The sequence below is a fragment of the Notolabrus celidotus genome, chromosome 22 (genome assembly GCF_009762535.1).
Source record: "Notolabrus celidotus isolate fNotCel1 chromosome 22, fNotCel1.pri, whole genome shotgun sequence".
NCBI lineage: Eukaryota > Metazoa > Chordata > Actinopteri > Labriformes > Labridae > Notolabrus > Notolabrus celidotus.
The window spans coordinates 2,477,385-2,497,977 of record NC_048293.1 but is presented as its reverse complement, the minus strand read 5'-3'; the positions used below and the strand labels follow the sequence as shown (position 1 = coordinate 2,497,977).

Sequence of the window (20,593 nt, the reverse complement as noted above, 5' to 3'; positions counted from 1 at the left end):
TCATGCAATAAGTCAATATTTGCAGTGTTGACCCTTCTTTTTCAAGACCTCTGCAATTCTCCCTGGCATGCTGTCAATCAACTTCTGGACCAAGTCCTGACTGATGGCAGTCCATTCTTGCATAATCAATGCTTGGAGTTTGTCAGAATTTGTGGGTTTTTGATTGTCCATCCGCCTCTTGAGGATTGACCACAAGTTCTCAATGGGATTAAGATCTGGGGAGTTTCCTGGCCAAGGGCCCAAAATCTTAATGTTTTGTTCCCCGAGCCATTTTGTTATGACTTTTGCTTTATGGCAAGGTGCTCCATCATGCTGGAAAAGGCATTCTTCATCACCAAACTGCCCTTGGATGGTTGGGAGAAGTTGCTCTCGGAGGACCTTCTGGTACCATTCTTTATTCATGGCTGTGTTTTTAGGCAAGATTGTGAGAGAGCCCACTCCCTTGACCGAAAAGCAACCCCACACATGAATGGTCTCAGGATGCTTCACTGTTGGCAAGAGACAGGACTGATGGTAGCGCTCACCTCGTCTTCTCCGAACAAGCCTTCCTCCAGATGCCCCAAACAAATCGGAAAGGGGATTCATCAGAGAAAATGACTTTACCCCAGTCCTCAGCAGTCCAGTCCCTGTACCTTCTGCAGAATATCAGTCTGTCCCTGATGTTTTTACTGGAGAGAAGTGGCTTCTTTGCTGCCCTCCTTGACACCAGGCCTTCCTCCAAAAGTCTTCGCCTCACTGTGCGTGCAGATGCACTCACACCTGCCTGCTGCCATTCCTGAGCAAGCTCTGCACTGGTGGTGGCCCGATCCCGCAGCTGTAACACCTTCAGGAGACGGTCCTGGCGCTTGCTGGACTTTCTTGGGCGCCCTGGAGCCTGTTTGGCAACAATTGAACCTCTCTCCTTGAAGTTCTTGATAATTGGATAGACAGTTGACTGAGGTGCAATCTTACTTGCTGCTATAAACTTCCCTGTTAGGCCCTTTTTGTGCAATGCAATGATGGCTGCACGTGTTTCCTTGCAGGTAACCATGGCTAACAGATGAGGAACAATGGTGTCATGCACCATCTTCCTTTTAAAGTGTCCAGTCACTCAATCATGACAGATTGATCGCCAGCCTTGTCCTCATCAACACCCACACCTGTGTTAATGTGTGTGACACCTGTGTGTCATTGAAATGATGTTAGCTGGTCCTTTTGTGGCAGGGCTGAAATGCAGTGGAAATGTGTTTTTGGTGATAAAGTTCATTTTCAAGGCAAAGAGGGACTTTGCAATTAATTGCAGTTGAGCTGATCACTCCTCATAACATTCTGGAGTATATGCAAATTGCCATTATAAAAACTGAAACAGCAGACTTTGTGAAAATTAATAGTTGTGTCATTCTCAAAACTTTTGGCCATGAATGTATACTTAGGTAAATTATCTCAAGTGCAGTGCAAATGTTTATTTTAAATGTAATAAACACTACTTGTAGTCACAGCTCTAAAATAAACACTTCAAATTAAATGTATTATTGTTTTCTGTAGATTATTAATCATGTTTGATGACTTCTTATATAATTGAAGTGGATTTTTGGAGTCCTAATCTCTGACTTTAGCCAAGTGAAGAAATAAACAACCAGACTGAATTTTCTTTAATGCATTTTGTCCCAGTGATCAACATTCAACTGATCACAAACAACTGAGAGGATTTTTGCTGCACAAAAAACAAAGCAGGCTTTTAATCATCAGTGAAATACAGGGACAGGAGCTTTCTTAAATCAAAAGTCAAGTGTAAAAAAAATCTACTCCTCATAACACATTGTCACTTTAGATCCACTTTGTATTAAATTATGTTCAAAGAAAAACTGAAGGGGCGATTTCTAATGTAAACGGCTCAAGTGACTTTAAATTTTGCACAAGAATGGCACTGAATGCAGCGTGCACAAAGCGTACACATCCAGAGGCTGCTTTTTGAAACTATAATGTCTTGGACAATTACTTTAAATGCATCATCACCATGAGAGTGAACATAAAACAAAGCGTCCAGACTGAAACGTAGAACCTCTCTGACCCAGCAGACCATCAGTGACATGTTTAATGCTACTGCTAATGACTGTGAGGTGAGTTACAGCGTGCTGCAGAAACAGATTTTGTTTACATCTCCACATTAAAGATTCACACTGAGTGATATAATTAACTGTTTAAAGAAAGCAGGATGAGATTGTTTATCACAAAACATTACTAACAGCTGCAGAACAAGAGAAATAGGGAAGCACTGTTTCCACAGGGGGCGCCAAAATCAACATAAACTGAAAGGTCCTCACATGAGCTTCAGGTAGTTTTTATTTAAGATAATGTCTCATCCTGCTTTCCTTAAACCATCAAATATATATTTCAGAAAAAGCTCTGCTGTGAAATATATAAAATAAAAAATATATAGTTTTAGCAGCATTTTGTTTGTCATTAAGTCTGACAAGTACTGCAGTAGCAACAGTTTCAGTTAAGAATAACTAAAAATAAAACATTGATCTTTTCCATGATAGTAGCATTCGCTTTCTTAGACTGAATTTAAAACTTATATTACTTTATCTGTTTTAAAAAATAAGGATATTCTGAAGCAACTAATTTGCTTGCCGTTTAAACAGAAATAAAAATTCTGACTCGCCTTTAAAGCCAGTTGTGCACGTAAATACAGGATACATCATGTCCGTATTTATTCACTGATGAAGACTGTATTTAATTCATTAATTCATTAATGCTGCTTTTTTTCCCACTGATATCTGAAGAACACCAGGCCTTTATCTAATACAGTCTCATATTCTCTCTTTGTTCCTCATTGATCTCTTAAAGTAAATACTGACGGTCCTCAATGTTTACAAGTTGTCATAATTACTTCAGTACGATTAACATTTCCAAAGCCCTTATTTCATAAGTGAACAACCATCATATAACTCATCACTCTGTGCTTCTTATTTCTCAGTAACATAAATTAAACAATTCATTCAAGTCTTTCCCCAGGGACAGGGTTTGACTACAACCTATGGGCCTTTTCCTGCATGTCACTCCCCACTCTGTCTCCTGCTCTATCCACAGTCCTTCCCTGACAGAATAAAGGGCTTTAAGCCTGATTAAAAAGAAAAACAAACAGTCTCCACTTCAGGTTCTCTGACGTCTTTTCATTTCCCGTTCTTGACTCTGGTGGTGACTGACTTCTTCAAACTTAAACCTTCTCAAAGTCTGTCCTCTCAGTCGACTTCACTCAAACAGTCACACTCTCTCAGGAGGTTTCTCGGACGCATCTTCGTGACGACGCTGATCCGGTTATGCGACAGCCTTCGGAGCTGGTCAATCAGTTCCTGCACGCTCGGGCTGGGCCACATGTGATTGTTCAAGTAATCCTGGTGGATGAATGAGCGATCCACCAGCAGCTCCAGACGCTCCAGGTGCTGCAGCCGGAGGAGGTTCAGGAGGTCCTTCTCTGGTTCTTTACGGAGAAACCTGAGAAACGAGAGAAAGCCTGTGATGTGAGCTTGAGCTCTGTTGGCATCAAAATACAAAAACTTCACCATGGTTTTAAGACGTGACATCATTATCAAACAACAGCATGACTGAAAGTGCCAAGCATTGTGTGTAGAAGTAGGTGTTTCATTCTCTTCAACTTATAACTGGTTTCCTGCGTGGCTCACCGTATCCTGAGCGTCTTGAGCTGAGGAAACAACATAGGGATCCGTCTGCAGAGGCTGCCGCTAGATCGATTCTGCTCGATGTCCAGGTGCTGGAGTCCCGGGACTGCAGGCGCGATCAAGTCAATGTCTTTCAGAGTTATGCCCACACGCAGCGTCAGCCGGGTCACTGAGGATGGGAGGGTGGTCGTATAGGAAGCAAGAGTGTTACCACCTGAGAGAACAAACAGCAGGAGGTTTGACATAAAGGTTTATTAATGTAGAGGAGGTCTTTATCTCATGGTTCAGTACAGAAAGAGCACCATTAATCAACCACATATCGCGTATCCATCAAATCGGCATCCAAATTGCACCAAATGTCTTAAAGTTGGCACCTGATCTTGAAGTTATTGAAGGTAAAATGTGTCCAAATTAAGAAAAGCTTCAATCTCCCTCATGTGGCCACTCCTCAGTGAGTCAAGAGATGACAGTTGGCTAAGAAACAGATGGAACCTCATCATCAGTAATACTCACAGTGATTGTTGTTACATTTAGTTTGTTGACAGATATAAACAAATTAGATAAAATATGTAATCTGGATAAAAGAGACAAAAAAAATCAACCCAAAACCAAGAAGAAGAAGAAGAAGAAGAAGAAGAAGAAGAAGAAGAAGAAGGTCGTTGACTACTGACCAATGATGGTGAGGGTCTCCAGCTGTTGAAGAGGACTCAACCAGGACTTAAGGCGACACTTGATGCCCTCTCTCATGTAGCTGTAGCGCACCGTCAATGACCTGAGGGAGGTCAGACTTCTCAGGGCGTTCTCTGGCAGGATGGATTCTGGGTAATCCAACAGCTCCAGACTGGTGAGTGCCGGACCGCTGTACCGAGGAGCTCCTGTGGGACCAAGGAGGAGGAGGAGGAGATGTGAGGACTTTTAAAATCTTTTTACATTTTTTGGGATTTATCAGCTTAGTGATGTGCAAAATGACTAATGTTTGTATAGATTATTTTAAAGCCATTTGTTATCACTTCTAACAGGAGGAATCAGACAAGAAGAATGGACATTATAAGGATCTGTGGGTGTGAAATATCAGCAAGCTCTGACTTCTGACTGTGGGTTCAGGAAAAACATCTCATTACAGATGCAGGTACTGTTCACAACATGAACAACCACAGAAAGTCACTGGAGGTGTAAATTAAAGCCAACATTCACTCTTCAATAGTTTGTCATCCATTGAACTTAATACCCAGCTCAAGTTGGCACATGTGTTTTGAGATTAAAAGGTCAAAAGTGTCAGAAGAACTGGACTGATCTGTGAAACAACAAAGAGAAACCACAGCAGTGTCCCTCAGTCTGAGTGGACGGACATATAGACAGATGGACAGGACAGGTGCCTGGCTGACCTGGCTGCTCTGGGTCTGTGGGGCTGAAGTAATCATCATCCAGAGGTTTTGGCGGCTCCCCCCTCATCCCCCAGGACAGGTGCTTCAGCTTCTTCAAGTTGAGCAGCATGTGGTGGAAGACGCTGCAGGGAACGGGTCTCACCCTGTCCGGCCAGTAGCTCTCTCCCTGCTGGTGAAACAGCAGGTACCTTAAGTTCACCAGGTGTGCCACGGTGCTTATCAGGTGCACCGTGCAGGGCAGCCGCACGTTACACACGCTCAGGTGAGTCAGCCGCTCCCGCAGGTGCTCGCTCAGACTCCGACCCAGCACCGCCTCGTCCCAGCTGGCGTTCCACACCCCAAAGTCCTTCAAGTGGGGGAAGTGCGACAGTTTATCCAGGTACTTCTGCCTGTACAGTCTCTCTCCGTCCATGAACACGATAGCAGTGAGCGACGGCAGGAACTTGACGAGCCGCCGCCACTCTTTCCGCCGTAGATGTCGCACCGCCACCCGGGTGAGCTTGCGGTGGTTCAGGGTGTCCCAGAAGCCGTAGGTGTAGCGGCGGAGGTCAGACAGAACAACAGTGTTGCTCCTCCACAGGAAAGGGTGGTCTACGAGCTTCTTCATGTACCTGCAGCAGGTCCGGACCGTGTGCTTCTCCTCCGTCGTCAGGTAGCTGAAGACGTAGACCCAAACTTCAGGAGGAAGCCGCTCCAGCTCCTCCATCAGTGACCTCAGACCGCTTTAAGAGGGCAGAGAGGGAGTCAAATACACACTGATTACCAACACACTGCTGTTTAAAGTAGACATCATAGAAAGCGTTTATTAGACAACTTGAGGAGTTATTAGTCCATCAGTCCATGGGGCTCTGCTGCTCCATGGACCGCTTGTCGCACCGTGATGGCGTCATCATATCTCATGGTAAACAACAAATCCCTTCAACAGCGAGTTTATAACTTTATTTTACTGAACGTTTAAAACTCTGAAACTATATCTATGTAAACAACAAGCACACTTAAAGGAAGACATATAGCTAGTTTTAAGAACAATATATAAAATACCTTCTACATTGTTGACATGGTGTTTCAATTGAAGCACCAGTTGAAGCAACCCTTACCAACATTACATTGAAATTACAGCTGCATTTAATTTTCATATATTTTTATGTCCATTTAAATATGCTTGATATCAGTGTCTTACATATAACAAACATTAAAGCAAGTAATACTATGGTTGTGGTCCAGCAGGTCATTTTCAGCTGCATGTACTTCTTGCACAACATAGTTGTAGTACTCTCATTTGTTCAATTCCCTTCATGTTGTTGTTCAAATATATTTTTAATTAAGATTTTTTTTTATATAAATCAACAGAAACTTTGGAATACAGCCCGGTAGGATATAGAAGTGGCCTCAGTGATTAAGGAAAAATGTCAAATTTGGATAAAAGGTATTTGTGGTCAGAACAGGGGTCGAAGGTCACCAAGATGGTAAGGAAAGGGTAAAATAACAGGTGGTTGATGATACAGGTTCATCAAAAACAGGAGGCAGTCAGAGCTTCTTGTATCATCTGGGAATTTCTGCATTTAAGATGCATCACATATGAACAACATCACAGTAGTGTTCATGTTTTTAATGTCCAGGTTGTTAATTTTCATATATTTTATGTCCATTTAAATATGCTTGATATCAATGTCTTGCATATAACAAACATTAAAGCAAGTAATACTATGGTTGTGGTCCAGCAGGTCATTTTCAGCTGCATGTACTTCTTGCACAATATAGTTGTAGTCCTCTCATTTGTTCAATTCCCTTCATGTTGTTGTGCTCACGCCCCACACTTAAAATTGTTTAACTTCAGTTAGTTGTATTTCGTGCTTTTATTATTTACCAAAGTAACGGTACAAAAACCATTGATTGAAAATTTGAAGTCTCACTAGAGTAATTTTTTTTAACTTTCTTACCAGAAATAAAGATACTTATGCAGATTCCTGCAAATTTGTATGTGTTCATGACTCTGCAGGTATTTATTTATTTGTGCACTGATCATAGACTGTATGCACTGATGGATATATACATTTATAATAGTGTTTCATCAATGTTAAGCTATTTACAGTATATTTTGCATTTATAATCTCAATCTGCAAAGTAACTGGTTCAAAATAGAGTTAATTGTATATTCCACCATTTTTTTAAGCTTGAAAGTTGACAAAAATATATAAAAGAAAATCACAGCTCATCAAATGTATTTTTAATTAAGATTTTTTTTATTATAAATTGATGAAATCAACAGAAACTTTGGAATACAGCCCGGTAGGATATAGAAGTGGCCTCAGTGATTTAGGAAAAATGTCAAATTTGGATAGAAGGTATTTGTGGTCAGAACAGGGGTCGAAGGTCACCAAGATGGTCAGGAAAGGGTAAAATAACAGGTGGTTGATGATACAGAATCATCAAAAACAGGAGGCAGTCAGAGCTTCTTGTATCATCTGGGATTTTCTTCATTTAAGATGCATCACATATAAACAACATCACAGTAGTGTTCATGTTTTTAATGTCCTGGTTGATCTCTGTGACTTCTCTATGATGAAGTTTTTGAATGAACCTATTCCTCCTCTACTTTGACCTGTTGCATTCTCTGCAACTTCACCTTGGTTAGTAATTCCCTACATTTCCAAGAATGCCATTTTAAACTTTTAAAAGTGAGATTGATTTTTCTGAGCCACCACCACCAGGTTCTTTTTCTTCATCTAACTGGGTTGCAAAAATAGGTGGAGACTTTTGCTGCCATTTATGCAACTGCTTAGTAACCTATGGAAAAATAAACACACTCTACTTAATCTGATCTATAAATAACCCTAAAGTTAACCTTTCACTGCTGGATTGTCAACCTAGAAACTCCAGTTTGTTCTCCCTTCTGTTGCATGGTGTAACGGCCTGACTGAGCCTGCAGACCTGAAACAAGGAAACAAGCACAGACAAAGGCTGATGGAAGAAGATGCTTTGTGCCAAAGTGAAAGCTGCTGACTGGCATCAGGCCTCCATAGCAGGAATTAACACGCCTTAAATCAGCATGTCTAACTCTCTTTCAGATTGTCATTCCCTTGATTCACTCAAACCAAACACTTTCTAGAAAAGAAAACATCATCTTCCTTTTTTATCCCACGTTAAATCAGTTTAAAGAAGCTGAGTGCAGTTTTGTTTTGATTGCATTCTCACTGTGGTAGTTCTTTACTCTGTAAGTAGACACACTGGGAGTTTAAACCAATCATTGTTATCCAAGGTGAAATCTTAGCAGCCACTTGGCTCCGAGGTTCTGCATGATGTAAGTTTCTCCATGTGATCGTGTCAGTGAAGGACCAGATAAACCTGTTACACTTTCAAATAAGTCACTAAGGTTCAACAGACATACATGTATATGTGCATCAATTTAAGATGAAACCCAGCCCTCCAGAGATAGTTTGGGGAAATGCAAATGTGAAGAGCTGGATGAGAGGATTTGCGCAACTCTGACGTCACTCTTGGTCAAACATATTCTGGTGAAGAGGAAAAGTTGAAGCAAAAGAGATCGGTCATGTTGTTAAAGTTATAGAGATGCTGTTTGGTGAGGCTTGTTACCTTTTAACAGAGGCACACATGCAGATTCTCCCTGCTTCCAGTCTGGGTGCTAACATGAGCTAACTGGCTGCTTCTTCACATTTATCATGCATAGTGAATTTAAGCATAGTGTTCAGATGTAGAACTTCTTCCACTCGCAATGCAACAACATGAATCAGGTGATTCTGATTTTTGAAGATGATTCCTAGGGGCTTTATTTTTGTAATTTTCAGTGTTGGGAAATAATCCGGGGAAAACCCTGAAAGAAACTAAAAGAAGTCCAACTAAGGCTGAAAACTAAAGACAACAGTTGACCAGAGACCAACTTTCTTATTCAAGCTGCATTAAATTCTCTGAGAACGTAGTAAATAAATTAGTGTGTCGATCAGTGTGAAATGCAAGAGCAGAATGAGGTTTTAAACACACTGAGGAAGACGAGGAGGAGAAATAGTAATTATCACATCTGTATTAGTTAGGACATTCATAAAGCACTTCTATGTACAAGCCTCTAGACTTTATTTATACACCGCTCGTAAACTTATCTGTGAGACAAACTGAAAAATATGAACATATCCTCAGCTTTATAACTCTCCATCTGCAGCAAACTGTCCCCAGGTCTGCTCTAGACCTGAGGGGAAGCCATTGCTTCACCTGAAGGAGTCATTTAGAGTCTATTGAGTCTTATTACAACATCAGACGCCCAGAAACTCTTACAGTCATTTCAGTAGTCACTTATCTTCATTCAAAGGCAGATACCGGTGTTTGTTTGAGTTCTTTCGCTCCACAAAAACCTCCCTCGTGTTTGTCACTTCACATCCATCCCTTTAGGTTCTCTTCTACTGCGACGGTGAGAACGTCAGGATCATCCACCCGATCACGAAGTAGAAGAGGAACACCGGGTACACCACCAGAGCCTTGCGGTTGGGCGGCTGGCTGTCGGCGAGGAAAGCCGTGGAGGCGAAGGTGGACCACCCGAAGGACGCCGTCACCACCACAAGCCGCACGGCGAAGCTGACCGTCCCCGAGCCGCCCACCAGGACGATCCTGCACACCGCCATGGCCGCCGTCAGAGGCATGATGCAGTAACCCAGCACACACAGGCTCTGGAAGAAGGAGATGGTGCCGCCGAGCAGCTTGGAGTTGAGAGTGATGATGATGGAGCCGAACCAGATGATGACGAAGACCTGGGAGAGGAAGTACACTTTTAATGATGCTCCGTGAGGATTCACAGGAGAGATTTATGATTTCATGTGAGCAAATATTAGCTAGATAAATATTGACAACCACTGCAATTAGTCTTCAGGACTCTGACACGGATACAAGACAAAAGTAAAAACAGAAAGTTCCTGACAGGAGCTTTAAACAGTCACATTTCAAATCTCATTGTGAAGAGTTATGGTGATAAATGTGATGAAACCATAGACTGTATAAAATATGGACGTAGTATCTGTGATGTCACCCATCTGTTTCTGAAGAGCTGTTTTGAGGCCAATCGGCGGCGGCAGCCATATTGCTTCTATGGAGCGATTGTGGCGTGAAGAGGCGGGCTTTGAGCCTCCTAGCCAACAGATACAGTGTTCCCGCCTGTCAATCAAGGCAGCTGTGCCTCTCATTGGAAGACTCGTAATCTCAATATCTTCGAAATTGCTGCATTAGAAAAAAATTAATATCCCCTACAGTGTGTGCCGATCAAGAAATGAGCTATTCAGACTACACTCGTCTTTTGCACCAGGCTTTAAACATGTTTATTTCTGCTGTAAAGATCGTCTTCTTTGAATTGGTGTGTATGTGGTTTCCTGTACTTCCAGAGCCAGCCTCAAGTGGATCCTCGATGAACTGCAGTTTTTAGCACTTCTGCATTGGACTCTTATTGTTAGACCGGAGGTTGCCGCTTGGATGAAATGCCTTTTTAAGTGTGCTGTTTACCACTTTGTCTAACACAGAGTGTCAAACTCATTTCAGTTCAGTGGCCACATACAGACCAATTTGATCTCAAGTGGACCAGACCAGTAAAATCATAGAATAATAAAAATAGAGAAGGACAACTCAAAATGTGTCCCTTTGTTTTAGTGCAAAAAATACAAGTACATTCTGAAAAAGTCCACATTACATGAACTATCTTTTAGAAAAACAGCTGTTGTATTTTTCGCCTTGATGAGTCTCATAGTGGGACCTATGACATATGCACATGTATGGTAAGCATGTGCATGAAATGTGGCTCCCTTTTCTCAAAAATGTGGATCCACCTCTCCTGCTGTTACAAGTTTACATATACATAAACTTTAGTGTTGATTGGATCATGAAGTGCTCTAAAAGTCTAGGAATTTCCACCGGATTATGCAAACTGCAAATATTCTCCTGGAGCGTTCACTGTTCAGGTGCGCTCCATCAGCACTATGATTGTATGTTACTCCCCAGAGGACAAATATGAAACTGCAGTTACTTTTATTGAACAATAGTAGCTCATGTCTTCTCTGCAATGGTTCCACTTTGGGAAGTCATCCATGGGCCGGATTGGAACCTCTTGCAGGCCGGTTTAAACCTGCGGGCCGTATGTCTAACACCTACCCCTGGCAGTAGTTTTGTGCATTAGAAATAACCATTTAGACATATATTCTTATGTAAATTTGATCAGTATTGTCCTGGTGGTCTCATTTGATCAGAGAGAGGTTCTGGTAGTTATTTCAGGCTGTTTTAAAACAAGTGAAATACTCCCTACTGGAGCTTTAAAGGCAGTAAGGGTGACGGGGCTTTGCACAGGGGTTTTACCTGACGCTGTGGGACATGTGGGCCTCGTGTTAACCTTTATCTCTACAGTATCTTGAAGGACTAAGCACTGAGTCCACATTTTGACTATCAACACCACGTCTAGTCAAAATGAACAGTAGGAGTTTTAGTGCAATAGAAGGTAAAAGTGTGTACCTCAGCGAACTGCGGTCCCCCCTGGTCATCGCTGTCCGCCGCGCCGCCCTGCAGCAGCAGAGCCAGCGTCACGCAGAGCAGCAGCGGGCCCCACAGGTCCCAGTCCCGCAGCAGAGCCGAGCTCCTCTTCGGGTAGAGGACGTGGATGAACTTGTTCCCCACGGCCCTCAGGTCTCGCAGAATGGTCTCCTTCACCGGCTCGTCTAAGGTGGAGAACTCATCGTCCCGCCTGGAGGAGCTCATGGGCACAGAGATGTCCCCCTCCACGGGGATGTCCTCCGAGATAGAGACATCTGACAGCCCGGCGAACGGTCTGCTGGCCTCTTCCACTGCCGCCATTTTACTTCAGAGCGAGGAGTTTCACGAGGGCCGCTGGTTGTTCCGGGAGTTTAGATGACAGCAGCGGAGTCCATTTAATAAATGATACAACAAGTGGTCCACAGAGGCGACACACGTCTCCCTAACTCAGAGAATTCAGCTCCAGTTCACCCAGTCCGTCCTGTCGGGTGTGAGGGACTGTTGCTCCACGTCAGCTGGGGATTGTTTACTTCCGTGTGACGTCAAGGACATCCTGATGGTGCATTCAAGTACAGTACGGCAAAAACAGTTTTAAAGATTAAAAAACACTATTGGCTCCTATTCGTTAGATGTATGATATTAATGATGCAGGTTTTAACTTTTGTAACAAACTGATGAGTTTAGGACAGAAAACGTAATTTCAGATTGGTTATTAATTCAAACAGTCTTAATATTTTTTTCATTCCACTACATGGCAGTTACTATGTGACTTGGCACATTCACAATTAACTATTGTATCCATTCACTGTTCTTCATACTGTGTATGTTTGTTTTTAAATAACTTAGTGCAACTTTTATCGTGCAATAACTTACCTTATCTATTTATCAGATAGAAGTGTACATAGTGTGTATATATCTGTAATAGTTGCCATATTTTATCTTATTTTATTTTACCCTTGTCATTGCTATTATTATTGTTATTTAATTTTTTAACTATGTTAGTACATTGTTGTATTCCCCTGTCCCGTGTTGTAAGCTGCTGTAACAAAAGAAATTTCCCCCAACGGGGGACAAATAAAGTATATCTCTTATCTCTTATATTTAAATTAGGTTAAGTCCTTTATCACCCGGTGCGATTTATATACATATTAACGATATGTTTTTTTTGTCTCAACGGTTAAGCAATAATATTTTAAAAACTTAGTTGACACTATGAATTATAATTCGTTACAATAACTGTCACATTTTTTGTTAACATAAAATGAACGATTATTTCGCGACGTCCTTGAATGCATCAACACAGACTAACATAATGTCGCGGACTGATGACGTACTCATCCATTGACGGTCGTTATCGAGTCGTGTTTACTTTATGGCTCCCCCCTGTTTTACACGTTTTTAGCCCAGAAAGAACTGCTATCCTTTCAAAATGTGGTTATAAGTAATACTAGATAACTGATTTTAAATCCATTTATTTTACTTTTTCGTTGCCTGGTTTGGGAAAGCAGCAGTGAGATGGATAAATCTCGAAAGTTGGTGAAAGCAGACTGTGAGGAGCTCCTGAACCGCCTCCAGATAACGGAGTCTGTCCGTTTCGAGGTTTTCTCTAAGATCTGGAGGGAAATGAAGTTCTCCGAGATAGTTCAGTAGGTTCTCTTTATTGTCAACTTCATAATCTCCTGTTATCTACATTTTAAGACAAAATCAACTCCCATATCTATCACAATTCAACATCAAATGCTTCATGATATACCTCATTTATTATACCTACCAATATCTTGTTAGCAAACAATTCTAAAACGTGTTTATTTTGTTTCATTTTTAATAAGTGGAAAGGAGAATTTCTTGTTGATGTGGTATATTATTTCAAAAGTTGAAGGTATTATGTTATATTAGCTATCATAATTCACAAGTCCATATTTGGGAAGTTAAACAGAGTTAAAATGCAATAAATCCTGCAAAGATTGCCTGCTGTGGAAAAGCCCCAAACTGTGATTTCCTGGATAATACTGTGTATGATGCAAACTGGCCTCCATACAACTTAATGAGTTAGAGTCTGACTGACTTCCAGCATATATATCTTCTTGTTTTTCAGTGGTATTGAAGCGAAGCATGAGAAGCGACAGTTTAGTCGCCTGCTTTTGGAGACAGCCTGCACCTTCTTCCTGCCTCCGTTCAGCTTCCAGATCAGAGTGGGAGGTCTGTACCTGCTGTACAGCTTGTATCGATGTCAGACTGCCTCACCTCCAGCACAGGTCGGGAACACAACACATGCACTTTACATGTCTTATCATTGGTTAGTGATTTAGCTAAAGGTTATGAAACGGTGTCACTCTGTTTCTGCTTGTAGATCCGTCTGGCGCTGAGGGACTGGGAGGATGTGAAGAAGTTAGAGAAGGACGCCCTGGAAGCCAAGCATCTTGATGTTGTTTACATCCTCCATCAGCTGATGTTCCTCAAAGCTTTCCACTTCACTGCCATGCCCACTCTGGTGAGCTGTTTGCCTCACATAAACACACACACACACCCACAGTTGATTTTCACTTAAAGGTAACATATCACGCTTTTTTCATCAATATATATTGGTTTAAGAGGTCCCCAAAACATGTCTTTAAAGTTTATGCTCAAAAAACACTTTGAAATCAGATTTTGGTCTTGTTAGCCCTCTTCTTCAGTCCTCCTCAGAACACTCTGTTTTCCCTCTGACCACGCCCCCTCAGGAAGTGGATGTGCCTCGGCTCTCCAGCACGTTGATCTAATGTTTACATGTTGGCTGAATATACACGGCTGCTCAGAGATCGCGTTACTTCAACCCTCTGAATCTGATCCAGAATCTGATCCTGACGGAGAGGCGCCTGTAGCAGGACCTTTCTGAAGGATTGGTCACAGATTCTGTGTTTCTTGTTGTTTTATTTATCAGTATGTCGACGTGTGTCTTGGTACACAGCTACAGCTACGAACATGTAGCTATGTGGCTATGCTAACTAGCGCTAGCACTTATCCATGACAAATAAAAATCATCCACTAGATCTTCAAATCTGCAGACGTGGGGAGTAAAACCGACCTTTGTGTTTATTAAGACAGCCTACAACTAGCATGCCTCCCTCCTAAGCTCCTTGTTAGCACACATGTGTGCAGGTAATGAAAAACAGAGGAGGGGTTCAGTATTATTTTTTACAGTCTATGGGCTGAACAAGCTCCGAGCTCTGACTCCGTGACAGACCGGATATTGTTGTTACGTAACAAAAACACTGAAGTCTGAAACGGCTCGTTTCACACACATTTACAGAAAGGTGGAGAAATCAGAACAGGGGCAGAATGGATTTTTTTCATTCTCGGGGGGTTTGTAGACATGCCAGGGAAACATATTTCAGGTAGAGAACCATTAAAAAGTCCATTTTGCATGATATGTCACCTTTAAAACCCTAAATGCCAGTTCAAATGTATCAAGATATTTAGTATCTACTGTAGAGGCAAAATACACATGAACACATTCTGCTGTCTCTCCTCTTCCTCTCCTATCAGCTTACCTTCAAGAAGAAGAAGAAACCAGAGAAGTCTCCGTTGTGTGAAGCGTTCATAGAGCGAGCGTCTCGTCCGCAGCAGCTCATCAACATCGAGCTGCTGGAGGTGAGCAGTGAGCCTGCTCAGGTCAGATATTTAACCATAGATACATCAGCGTGTTGAATCGTGCTATTTGTCCTCTTGCAGGAACTATCAAACATCCATGATCTCTATGACAAGCTGAAGACCTCTGCCTCTCTGACATCAGAAGATGCAGCCACGCCCGTTAATCTGATGAAAAAACATCTCGTTCCTCATCTGCGCGGCACTGTAGTGGATTTTTACAAATGGCAGCAAAGAGAGGTGAGGCTTTCCCTTAAACAACAAAATGTCCTGAGTTGTGTAGCGTTTTAATTGTTTGAAATTGAAGAATACTCAGGTCATTAAAGGAACATTATTTTTTAATGTCATAGTTATTTTTCTGATGTTTACATGATTGGTTGATGGTTGTGTTTCAGGATGGGACTGATTTTGAGGAAGACAGCGGAGAGGGAACGTCTTCACAGCAGGAGGTTAGTTGGACAGTGATGAGAGGAAATTACTTGAGGTTTTTTTTCATGCCATTTTATATTTACACTCCACTATTTTATCATTCACTCCACTACATTTAGAGCTTTGATTTCTTTACAAATACATATTTTTGCAACAAAATAAATAAATGGTGGTGCTTTCTTATGAATGATACCTGATTAAAGATATAAAAGTGCAGGGATCATTTCTTTCATCAATGATTTAACTGAAAACTATTTTAATTATCAATTATCTAACATGCAAAGACATTCTACGACTCCATCCTCACATAAGATGTTGGGATCGGCTGTTTTTTCTCTTAAAGGTGACATATCACGCTTTTTTCATCAATGTATATTGGTCTAAGAGGTCCCCAAAACATGTCTTTAAAGTTTATGCTCAAAAAAACACTTTGAAATCAGATTTTGGCATGCCTGAAAAGTCCTCTTCTTCAGTCCTCCTCAGAACACTCTGTTTTCTCTCTGACCACGCCCCCTCAGGAAGTGGATGTGCCTCAGCTCTCCAGCACATTGATCTAATGTTTACATGTTGGCTGAATATACATGGCTGCTCAGAGATCACGTTACTTCAACCCTCTGAATCTGATCCATAATCTGATCCTGACGGAGAGGCGTTGTAGCAGGACCTTTCTGAAGGATTGGTCACAGATTTAGTGTTTCTTGTTGTTTTATTTATCAGTATGTCGACGTGTGTCTTGGTACAGAGCTACAGCTACAGCTATGAACATGTAGCTATGTGGCTATGCTAATTAGCGCTAGCACTTATCCATGACAAATAAAAATCATCCACTAGATCTTCAAATCTGCAGACGTGGGGAGTAAAACCGACCTCTACCAGAAAGGCAGCGGGACCTTTTCTGAAGGATTGGTCACATATTCTGTGTTTCTTGTTGTTTTATTTGTCAGTGTGTCGACATGGGTCTTGGTACACAGCTACAGCTACGACATGTAGCTATGTAGCTATGCTATGTAGCTATGCTAACTAGCGCTAGCACTTATCCATGATAAATAAAAATCATCCACTAGATCTTCAAATCTGCAGACGTGGGGAGTAAAACCGACCTCTGTGTTTATTAAGACAGCCTACAACTAGCATGCCTCCCTCCTAAGCTCCTTGTTAGCACACATGTGTGCAGGGAATGAAAAACGGAGGAGAGTTGAGTTGTATTTTCTACAGTCTATGGGCTGAACAAGCTCCGAGCTCTGACTTCCAGTTACAGACCGGATATTGTTGTGACGTAACAAAAACACTGAAGTCTGAAACGGCTGGTTTCACACACATTTACAGAAAGGTGGAGAAATCAGAACAGGGGTAGAGAACCATTAAAAAGTCAATTTTGCATGATATGTCACCTTTAAATCTTTTTAAATAATCTCAAGGTTTGTTTAAAATCTGCATTATGCAGGTATCACTTTGGACTCTGGTTAATTATGATGGCATTTCTCATCAAATTTGGAATGCTTAAGTCATTGGTTCAGCTCTGTTGGTGAAGCAGTGGCCTCATGTACAGAGGCTACACTCATCGTCACGTCATACTTCCACCTTCAATAAAGTTACAGTTTTTTTTTTGCTTCTCAGTGAAGAGTTTAAAGTCCACCATGCAACCTGTGCCTTTTTTGAAAGCAGAAATATTGTGTTTTTCAATGAGTGTCTCTGTTTCCTGACTGCCTGTTTTTTTCCTCAGTGCTCTGAACGGGCTGATCGTCTGGCAGCCATCAAATCAAAAGCCTATGGAGAGGCAGCAGAGGTTTGTGTTACACTTACATTTGAAATATCTTATTAAAGCAAATAAGTAAAAACAGACATTAACCATGAAGCATTCATCTCTTTTAAATGTGCTTTTTAAAGTACATTTATTGATTTAAATAATCAATCAAAATTAAAGTAAACAATTTAATCTTGAAGAATGTGAATGTATGTGTTTGTCTCAGGCCTGTAAGTCCCGACGCCATCGCCAAGTGGAACTGGATCTTACGAGTAACGAGACAGGACCCTCCACATCGTCAGGTCACTCCAGATCCAAAAAACTGTCACTTAAATTCAGAACCAATGAGAACTTACACATCTCAGGTAAATCCCCCTAAAACCTTCACACATTCTAAAATACATGAAAAAAATACAGATTTTATTATTTTACTACATTTATATATTTTGTCAAATCAAATTAAGTTTTGGAAACTTTCTTCCTGTCAGGTGACCTGTGGAAAGAAGCCACATCAGCCACTCAGATCAACCGCCTCACCACAGTGGACTTTGTTCCTGAAGGTACACCATCAGCATCCGTACAGTTAAAAAATGTCTATTTCTGTTAGACTTCCTGCATCAAGTTGTAACCTGAATCATGTTTTTCTCTATCTCCTTTTAGAACAACCAAGAAAGAAGAAGATAAAACCCACGTAGTGATGAAGACATCACAGGATTTACCTGATTGGAGCTGCTGTTCAATAGTTTTTCAAAGTTTAGTTTGAAATGTTGAGAAAAGTTGTGTGATTGTAAGGAATTCTCTTTCATCTTTTATCCTTCTGCATCAAAGAAAAGTGAGATTTTATATATTTTTTTTTTTTATAAAAAAGTAGAGTTTAATTAACTCACTAAATTGACTGTAAAAAGAACTGCTCTTTTTTTAACCTGTCTATCATTGAAGATGAACCCTGCACCTCTCCTGTATAGTCAGAGAAATGTTACCATTTGCCTATAACAGTGAGGGAAGCACAGGATGTGTCTTTAAGCTGTATTATGCACCTTGTGATTAAGTTTAGACGTGTTAACATGTTCTTTGTTCAGTTTATGTCTTTACACAGGTTCTTCTGTGAAATACTTCCCTTTATGAAGTTCCAGTGTCTGTTTATAAAACTGTTTTTATAATAACTTTTTTTGTTTGGCTCTTTATTGAGACATGATTGAGGTTGAATCGTTGTGTTATTTCAGGATATAAAAGCTTTTTCTTTAGATTTATAAGGCTATTGTTATGACCATCTGACGTTAAAAAAATATCCTGAGAAAACAGCAATGCGAAACTAAATACAATTGTATGGAGGCATGTCTGCTTTGGGCTCATGTACATGTGTTTTGTGTTTGAATCAGATTTAAACAGTAGTTAAATGTCTCTTTAACCTTAGCTAGCATTTTGTTGGGGTTATTTTTTGTCTTCAAGAGCAAACATTGAAATGAATATAATAAATGTATTGAGATATGTGATTGGAAAGTACCTCAACCTTGGCCCTTAAGGATGTCAACCAGAGTCCATAAACTGCAGCCAACACTAACAAGCTAACATTTAAAGGTAAGTATTCCTTCTTTTTTGTTTCTCATGAAATGACTTTGTGAATCAAGTTTGGATATGAATTTGGATTTTAAAATAGTTATCAACAAGTAATGAACCGTCAGATATTGGTCCTAATGGGATTTGGAACATCCGGCTCTCTAGTGTAGTCAGAACCATCTGGAGCTGAACCCGCTCAAGACGGTAGAGATGACAGTGGATTTCAGGAGAAGCCCCCCCCCCCCCCCCCCCCCCCCCCCCCCCCCCCACCATCCTGAACAGCACTGTGTCTACTGTGGACTCCTTCAGGTTCCTGGGATCCACTATTTCCCGGGACCTGAGGTAGACCTCCCACATAGACACAATCAGGAAAAAGGCCCAGCAGAGGATGTACTTCCTGCGTCAGCTCAGGAAGTTCAACCTGCCCCAGGAGCTGCTGATCATGTTCTACACCTCCATCATCCAGTCTGTTCTGTGCACCTCCATCACTGTCTGGTTTGGATCTGCAACCAAACTAGACAAACACAGACTGCAGCGGACTATAAGGACTGCAGAAAAAATCATCGGTGTCGACCTGCCCCCCCATCCAGGACTTGTACCGGTCCAGGGCCAGGAAACGGGCAGGTAGCATCACCGCTGACCCCTCACACCCTGGACACAAATTCCTCAAACTCCTCCCCTCCGGCAGGCGCTACAGATCACTGTGCGCCAAAACAACCCGCCATAAGAACAGTTTCTTCCCCCAGGCTGTCACTCTGATGAACACTAAACCATAACAGTGTCATACCTGTCAGATAAATACTCTCTGTAAATATACATGTAGATACACAATGCAACAATGCTCCAAGCAGAATTCCATATTTCTATTTTTAAAATTATTTTAATTACTATTATTTTAATGTAAAAACCTCTGCAACTCACCACTGCACTTTATCATATTATTTTAGTCTGTACATATTAGTCAAGCCTATTTGTTGTTCTTTTGTATTTATAGTTGATGTTATTGTTATTATATTTTTTAATTTTTATTTTTATGCCTTATTCTTATGCCTTGTACAAAGAGAGCACAGTTTACCAAGTCAAATTCCTTGTGTGTTCAAGCATACCTGGCCAATAAAGCTGATTCTGATTCTGATTCTGATTCTGATTCTGATTCTGATTTTCACCAGCTTTAAGGCGTTTTTCGACTGCAGGAACTTTACCCCCGGTAGATAATCTCCCCCCTGAAAAGCCCCTGCTTGGGGGGTGGTACTTTTCAAAGGTCCTGGGACTTTCGGCTGAACATAACGGTGTTTGTGGAGTTTACACAGTTGTTGAAACACAGAGGGAGTTCCTGGGAATGCATACTAGTTTAGTTTTTATTAAGATTTCAAAATATTATCTAATATATATATTTTTTCCATACATCACTGACCACAGGAACTCTTGGTCGAAATGCACCTTTAGTCGTTTTTCTATAGCTTTTTTATGTGTTAGGTAGTACTGCCTGATGTATATCAAGTTCAAAGACCATGGTCTCTGTGCGTGAGGTAAATATGTCTGTCAAATTTGTATTTAAGTGAGCAAATAATTCAGATCATTTATAGTTAGCTGTTATAACTTTTTAAAACCGAGAAATCAGAGTTTTGGAGAAACAAGTTGAGCATTTATCCACTGAGATTCGTTTTTCCGACAGT

General features: G+C 41.1%; 3 protein-coding genes across 5 annotated transcripts; 1 reads left to right on the top strand and 2 right to left on the bottom strand.

Annotated features, from left to right (window-relative positions):
- Nucleotides 1–1,618: 1,618 nt before the first annotated feature.
- Nucleotides 1,619–5,939, bottom strand: LOC117806012. Of its 3 annotated transcripts, XR_004629581.1 has the most exons (5): nt 5,048–5,938; nt 4,334–4,537; nt 3,666–3,876; nt 2,125–3,477; nt 1,619–2,041 (listed from the first exon to the last, which is right to left on the bottom strand). XR_004629581.1 is itself a non-coding variant. In XM_034674671.1 (4 exons), exons 1-4 carry the CDS (start codon nt 5,751–5,753, stop codon nt 3,225–3,227), a joined length of 1,329 nt encoding a protein of 442 aa, XP_034530562.1. In that variant the 5' UTR covers nt 5,754–5,939; the 3' UTR covers nt 1,619–3,224. The 3 variants fall into 3 exon arrangements, 2 of the variants coding, with proteins under 2 accessions (XP_034530562.1, XP_034530561.1); XM_034674671.1 differs by having other exon boundaries at nt 1,619–3,477; nt 3,666–3,831; nt 5,048–5,939; XM_034674670.1 differs by having other exon boundaries at nt 1,619–3,477.
- A 3,126-nt stretch (nt 5,940–9,065) lies between these two features.
- yipf6 (Yip1 domain family, member 6) lies at nt 9,066–12,121 on the bottom strand. The gene is made up of 2 exons (XM_034674672.1): nt 11,543–12,121; nt 9,066–9,804 (listed from the first exon to the last, which is right to left on the bottom strand). The coding sequence occupies exons 1-2, from the start codon at nt 11,879–11,881 to the stop codon at nt 9,457–9,459; spliced, it is 687 nt and encodes a 228-aa protein (XP_034530563.1). The 5' UTR covers nt 11,882–12,121; the 3' UTR covers nt 9,066–9,456.
- Nucleotides 12,122–12,886: 765 nt separating this feature from the next.
- Nucleotides 12,887–18,524, top strand: snapc1b (small nuclear RNA activating complex, polypeptide 1b). The gene is made up of 10 exons (XM_034675087.1): nt 12,887–13,206; nt 13,656–13,815; nt 13,911–14,051; nt 15,086–15,190; nt 15,272–15,427; nt 15,583–15,636; nt 17,340–17,402; nt 17,587–17,725; nt 17,849–17,920; nt 18,021–18,524. Exons 1-10 carry the CDS (start codon nt 13,076–13,078, stop codon nt 18,053–18,055), a joined length of 1,056 nt encoding a protein of 351 aa, XP_034530978.1. The 5' UTR covers nt 12,887–13,075; the 3' UTR covers nt 18,056–18,524.
- The last annotated feature ends 2,069 nt before the right edge of the window (nt 18,525–20,593 follow it).

Excerpts from the sequence above, each read along its gene's own strand:
- LOC117806012 (XM_034674670.1), bottom strand. The coding sequence starts at position 5,753 with ATGGAGGAGCTGGAGCGGCTTCCTCCTGAAGTTTGGGTCTACGTCTTC. Across the intron at positions 4,538-5,047 it reads CACAGACCCAGAGCAGCCAG|GAGCTCCTCGGTACAGCGGT; the intron begins GTCAGCCAGGCA and ends TTGGTCCCACAG. Across the intron at positions 3,478-3,665 it reads CTCAAGACGCTCAGGATACG|GTTTCTCCGTAAAGAACCAG; the intron begins GTGAGCCACGCA and ends CTCGTTTCTCAG.
- yipf6 (XM_034674672.1), bottom strand. The coding sequence starts at position 11,881 with ATGGCGGCAGTGGAAGAGGCCAGCAGACCGTTCGCCGGGCTGTCAGAT. Across the intron at positions 9,805-11,542 it reads GGGGACCGCAGTTCGCTGAG|GTCTTCGTCATCATCTGGTT; the intron begins GTACACACTTTT and ends TTCCTCTCCCAG.
- snapc1b (XM_034675087.1), top strand. The coding sequence starts at position 13,076 with ATGGATAAATCTCGAAAGTTGGTGAAAGCAGACTGTGAGGAGCTCCTG. Across the intron at positions 13,816-13,910 it reads CTGCCTCACCTCCAGCACAG|ATCCGTCTGGCGCTGAGGGA; the intron begins GTCGGGAACACA and ends TTCTGCTTGTAG. Across the intron at positions 17,726-17,848 it reads TGAGAACTTACACATCTCAG|GTGACCTGTGGAAAGAAGCC; the intron begins GTAAATCCCCCT and ends TCTTCCTGTCAG.